At 52.0% G+C, this 5,291-nt stretch overlaps 1 protein-coding gene across 1 annotated transcript in view; it reads left to right on the top strand.

The window, feature by feature from the left end:
- Nucleotides 1-3,317: 3,317 nt before the first annotated feature.
- ZBTB17 (zinc finger and BTB domain containing 17) overlaps nucleotides 3,318-5,291 on the top strand; it is a gene marked incomplete at its 3' end in the record, with an annotated part of 4,638 nt that continues 2,664 nt past the window's right edge. The window contains exons 1-5 of the mRNA XM_009700877.1: nucleotides 3,318-3,522; nucleotides 3,690-3,878; nucleotides 4,150-4,314; nucleotides 4,443-4,571; nucleotides 5,028-5,266. Of these exons, the coding sequence (XP_009699179.1) occupies nucleotides 3,318-3,522; nucleotides 3,690-3,878; nucleotides 4,150-4,314; nucleotides 4,443-4,571; nucleotides 5,028-5,266 (927 nt within the window). The remainder of the gene's footprint in view (nucleotides 3,523-3,689; nucleotides 3,879-4,149; nucleotides 4,315-4,442; nucleotides 4,572-5,027; nucleotides 5,267-5,291) is intronic.

The raw sequence follows: 5,291 nt of genomic DNA, 5'->3' as shown, positions 1-5,291 counted from the left end.
GGGGCAGCCCCTCCCTCCCCAGCCGCATCAGCAGCTGCACGAGCATATCTGTGGGCCTGAAAACTAAATAACCGAGGGGTCTGCGGGATGTCTGTTCTCTGGGAGCTGTCCAGAGCGTCTCTGCTCATCTCTCTTCTCGTGTCCGTCTCCTTTTAGTTCCTTTTTGCCACATTTTTTTTCCTGCCTGTCATCACTTGTGGTTATTTTCCTCCCGCTTACAGCTGAATGTGAGCTCACCTTCCGGTTTCACTGCTGACCACAAACTCTAGAGCCCTTCTCTATTTCATAATTTGTATTATTCGCACATCTGTACCTTGAATGCTCTGGTCAGATCAGCTCTTAACTTTGGCTTTTTTAATGGAAAATATTGCAGAATCAGTTCCTGGAAATGAGGACAGACTCCTCTTCGCAGAAACTGAAAGGATTAGGGCTGCTTTGTTCCCCGAGCTGACAGACAAGAAGGGAGATGACGGTAGGCAGAAAGTAACCCCTCTTTTCCTTTTTATATTCTCAGTGTAAGAATGGATGGCTGGATGGTGACAGCATTGAAATACAATGTTTAAACCACTGTTTTTTTTCCAATTTATTCAGGCTTTGGGTTTTTTTTGATAGGTAGATGCTTGGGTGGCAGGTGCGGGGAGAGGTTAATGTTGTTAATAAGTGAGAACTTAATGGAGCTTGTGTGGGAAGCTCCCTGGGACCCGTAACTGCTGTATTTATCTCTGCAAGCACATGTGGTGGGTGTGGGTGTTCTCATAATGAAGTTTTTCCGTGATTAATCGGGTAATGAGAGACTCGACAGCCATGTTGGGGAGAGGTCGCGAGGGGAAACGGCGCTGGTGTTCCTCCAACAGGGTGAAATCGTTGGGTGCCCAGTCCTGGGTTGGTGACGTCGGACCTTGGCGCCTCTAACACATGAGGTTTGGGTTTTAAAATGGAGCTGTTTGTCCCGTTTCTCCCAGGATGGCTGTGTAGAGACTGACTTGAGCACCGGGAAGGGGGAAAACTCTGGAGGAGAGCCGCAACCGTCTCGCTCACAAACTTGGTCCTCCGGATATCTCCGCTCCTCGCAGCACAGGGGTGAGTTCAGGCACCAATCCTGGCTTATCTTAGTTTTTCAGGTCCTCAGACAGCGCCGCTACCTTAAATAGCCGACAGCAATGGCTTTGCGCTAACTGGAGCTAATTTATTTAGCGGTCGGGTGGACCAGCAATACCTGATTTGGTATTTGCCCTCCCTGGATCCATCCCTGTTTCGGCGCATCCCATTCAGTCAGGGAAGGAGACGGATGTCAGCACCAGAGCTGCAAACTGGCCCTGCCTGAGTGGTGGCAAGGAACCAGGGTGGCATTTCGGGTGCACCGTGGGTTTTTTGATCCAGGTATTTGGGATTTTTAAGGCTTGGGAGTCAATGATTTTAGTGTACAAAGGTGATCTCATCTGCTGGGGAATGTTGCATGCTGGGTTCGGGTGTGAGGGCGATACACAGCTTGTCCGGACCTCTGCCCTGCTGCACTTGCTCCGACGAAGCTGTAACGTGACGTTACAGAGGGAACTGCAGAAAAGATGAAGTTTTTCGCGAGGAGTTGAATTTCTTGGGATTTTGCTTCCTTCGCAAAGCTTGGGTGCAAAGCTGAGGCGAGTCCAGACAGGGGGCAATAAAAATCGTCATTCAGGTGCAAAGTGCCTCCTACAAATTACTGAAAATAACCTTTTAGTGCATCAAACCATCATGATTTTTCAGGTCCTGCTGCACAAAGCTTTCCGAGCACGGAGGGCAACATTGTTTGTCCTGCTGAGAAAATCCTCCCCTTTTTTCCCAGAGCTTTGCAAACCTTACAGGGTCATATGTATGTGGGGGTTTAGACAGATTTTGATACAAATACTGATTTTTCTGGCTCTCAAGGGATGTATTTTGGGACAGGCTGTAGGTGTTTGGTTAAAAAGTACTCCATGTTTTAGAGAGCTGGATTAGGTCATGGCGGTCAGTTAATTGCGAAGACAAACACTGTCTTTTGGGAGTGAAGCTTTCTCTGTGTGTGATCTGATGCTGTCGGAGGTGTCTGGGCTTCTTATCCCTGCTGGGAATGATTTCGGAAGCTGAATCGATCCTTGGGTGGAAGATCTTTCACCAAGCGCGTTGCTAGCACCCGCAGCAGACAGGAGGAGGCTCCCTCTGCCCGCGGTGCTCGCCTGCTGCGCGCTTGTGCAGGCTGGAATGGATTTGGAGGAAGGGACGTGCTTGCGGCTGCCTGGAAGCGACCTGGTTGTGTGGATCCAAACCTGTCGCCTTTCCCCGACCTGAGACTCCCCGAGCTGTTTTTAAGAGCTGGTGAAGTGGAAAAGTGACTGCTATGGGCTGGAAACCTTCAGAGAGACACCGTGTGTTGACTTGGCATCGAAACCGAGAGAGTATCCATGGCCATAACCTTGCTTCTTCCAGCTTTAGGGACTTCCCAGCCTGGCAGGTTGAACAATTAACTGTGGATAGTCCCTGTTTGCTTTCTGCTCTTTCCTTGCTCATTGCTTGCCCAGCAAATGACAAAACAATCCCTTCAGCCCACACAGGAATCATTTTTGGAAAATGAAACCAAGTAGAAACCCTTCATTCTCTACCCTGCGCCCTGCAGGTGCAGCCCAGGAGAAGACCCAGCGCCTGGCAGCAGATCGAGCTCGTGGTGCCCCTCAACCTTTGCTGACAAGGACCTGCTTTAAAAATGAGCTTTTACAGTGTTTCCAGGAGTTTGCAGCATTCCTGAGCCAAAGTCATGCTTCGAGTAGGGAGAACTCTCTCCAAACACACAATAAAAAAATAAAAATCCCTTAGTATCATCAGGCAACGGCCTAAAATGAGCAGGAGTGTGAAGATTTTGATGAACACTTTCTGCGCTGCACCTTGGGTGGGAGTGGTGGCACAACCTGCTTGCCGAAGGGACGATGGCGCTCGTGTTTGCGGAGACAGCGGGGTTCCTGCTCACAGCTTGGACTGGTTGAAGAGCAATAAATGGATTTTAAATGCTGTTAGGATGGCAAAAAAATACATTGGCTGTTCAATCGGCTCTCTCTCCAGCCCCGTGTTGGCATTGCGGCTGTTAGAGGAGAGGTTTTGGGGTTGTATTTGGTGGGGGAGGCAGGTGACTGGACCAAGGAGCTGAAATTAGGCTTTTGGGGCCATGTTTTTTAATTAACGGGGCAGTCGGGTCCTGGTTGATCCATGGCTTTGTGATCTGTCCTGCTTTGTGGCCCTTTCTGACACAGTGTCAGGGTTTTGGCGCCTGCCTCACCCCCCTCCTGGGGTTTGTTTTTCTCCCCACAGCCATGGATTTCCCCCAGCACAGCAAACAAGTCCTGGAACAGCTGAACCAGCAGCGGCAACTGGGTTTGCTGTGTGACTGCACATTCGTGGTGGATGGCATCAACTTCAAGGCCCACAAAGCTGTGCTGGCGGCCTGCAGCGAGTATTTCAGGATGCTCTTCGTTGACCAGAAGGACGTGGTGCACCTCGACATCAGCAATGCGGCAGGTAAGCAAAGGGTTATCTGAACGCCTCTGAGCTGTGTAAATAAAGCAGTTTGGTGTCCAGGATTTGAGGGAGGCTTTTCAGCCTGTTATTTCGTGCTCTTTGGGCTTTTCAGAATTATATGGCTGAGAGATGAGAGCTTATTTCTGGTTGCATTAATTCCCTTGCAGGCCTGGGCCAGGTTTTGGAGTTCATGTACACGGCTAAGCTAAGCCTAAACCCCGACAACGTGGACGACGTGCTGGCCGTGGCGGGTTTCCTCCAGATGCAGGAGATCGTCAGTGCTTGCAACGCTCTCAAGTCTCTCGCCGTGCCAGCAGAAAGCCCTGCCGAGAGCCAGCAGCCCCCCGCCGAGATCGGTACGTAGCCTCCTCACTTCCCCTCATCCGAGCAGACTCAAAGTTGCCCCACAAAGCAGCCATGCTCTCTGACTGCCATCCAAACCCACGTCCCGGGTACATCTGGCACGCAAGGGTGTCGGGATGGGGTTTGATCCCTTTGTGTGGCACCAGCAGTCGAAGGACTGATGCTTCCTTGAATCTTTATGGGATTTAGGAATCCTTCTAGCAGCCGTTGGGGTGTCCCTGTGCGGGCAGCAAAAGCTGAATCGCTTTGCCTCTTCCCTTGCAGGGGCCAACAAGGCGACCGTCGAGGACAAGACATCGGTGGCAGAAGCACTGGGTGATCTTGACAAAATAAAACCAGTTCCTCCCGACCCGGAGGGGAAGGAAGAGACGCCCGCAGCCACAGCAGCACGACCTGAGGTGCAGGCGGAGCGGCTGGGTGGCCAAGAAGGTGAGCCACCAAGGGATGACACCCAAAATCCTGCTGTCGCTCCCCCAACACACCCTGCCCTGCTGCCAGACTCTGCTGCATGGAGCCTGCGTGTCTGCTCGAGCATGCCTAAGACACTCTGTTTGTAGGGGCAGATGCTGCCATCCAGGAGGGCCTCAACACCGAATTTCCTGGCCACCTGCAGCCGGCGGAGAGCGTGGTCGGCAGCGGCAGCCCCGCAGCGAAGGGCAGTGTTTCTCAGGGCGCCGAAACAGGAGGTGTGTTCGTGAGCAGGGCTGGTGGCGAGGACTTTGCTGTCTGCCCATTCCCTTCAGCAGGGCTGAAACAAAGCTGGGCAGGGGTTGAACCCTTGTTTTGTGTGCAATTAATTTTGTCAGTGTGAGTTTTGCTCTGCAAACGCTGTCTCCTGCGAGTTACAGAGCCCACGGGAGCAGTTTTCATGGGGCAGAGCTAGGAGACATTGGGAAACACTCTTCTCTCTGTGCAGACTTTAGGATTTTAGGGCTAAATAACCTGCAAATCCAAACTGACTCCAGGCAGAGGTCTCAGCGCCTCTGTTGTGTGATGGAGTGCCAGGATTTCTCTGAGAACAGTAGGGCAGGTCTGACCCCCATCGCCTTAAACCCAGGCTTAGAGTTAGGAAGTACAGGTGGGTTTTGTGTCTCTGATGCTGCTCCCAGTCTTTAGTGTCCCCATTTTCTAACTGCCTACAGAGATGGAGCTGGAAGGGAAGGAGGAAGAGGGGGAGATGATGGCAGAGGAGGAAGAGGAGGCTAAAATCTCCAAGGAAGAGCAACCCCGGTTAGAAAACGGAGAAAACGCTGAAGATAACGAATCAGGGAGCACCGACTCCGGGCAGGAAAACTCAGGCGAAACCCGTCTGCTCCGCTCGGGTACTTACAGCGACAGAACCGAGTCGAAAGCCTACGGCTCTGTCACGCACAAGTGCGAGGTGAGCTGGGCTGCAGCCCCGAGCG

This window comes from Cariama cristata, unplaced genomic scaffold, assembly GCF_000690535.1.
Source record: "Cariama cristata isolate BGI_N322 unplaced genomic scaffold, ASM69053v1 scaffold23875, whole genome shotgun sequence".
In the NCBI taxonomy this organism is placed as follows: domain Eukaryota; kingdom Metazoa; phylum Chordata; class Aves; order Cariamiformes; family Cariamidae; genus Cariama; species Cariama cristata.
Note: the sequence above shows the minus strand (reverse complement) of the source record. Positions and strands in the feature narration are given on the sequence as shown.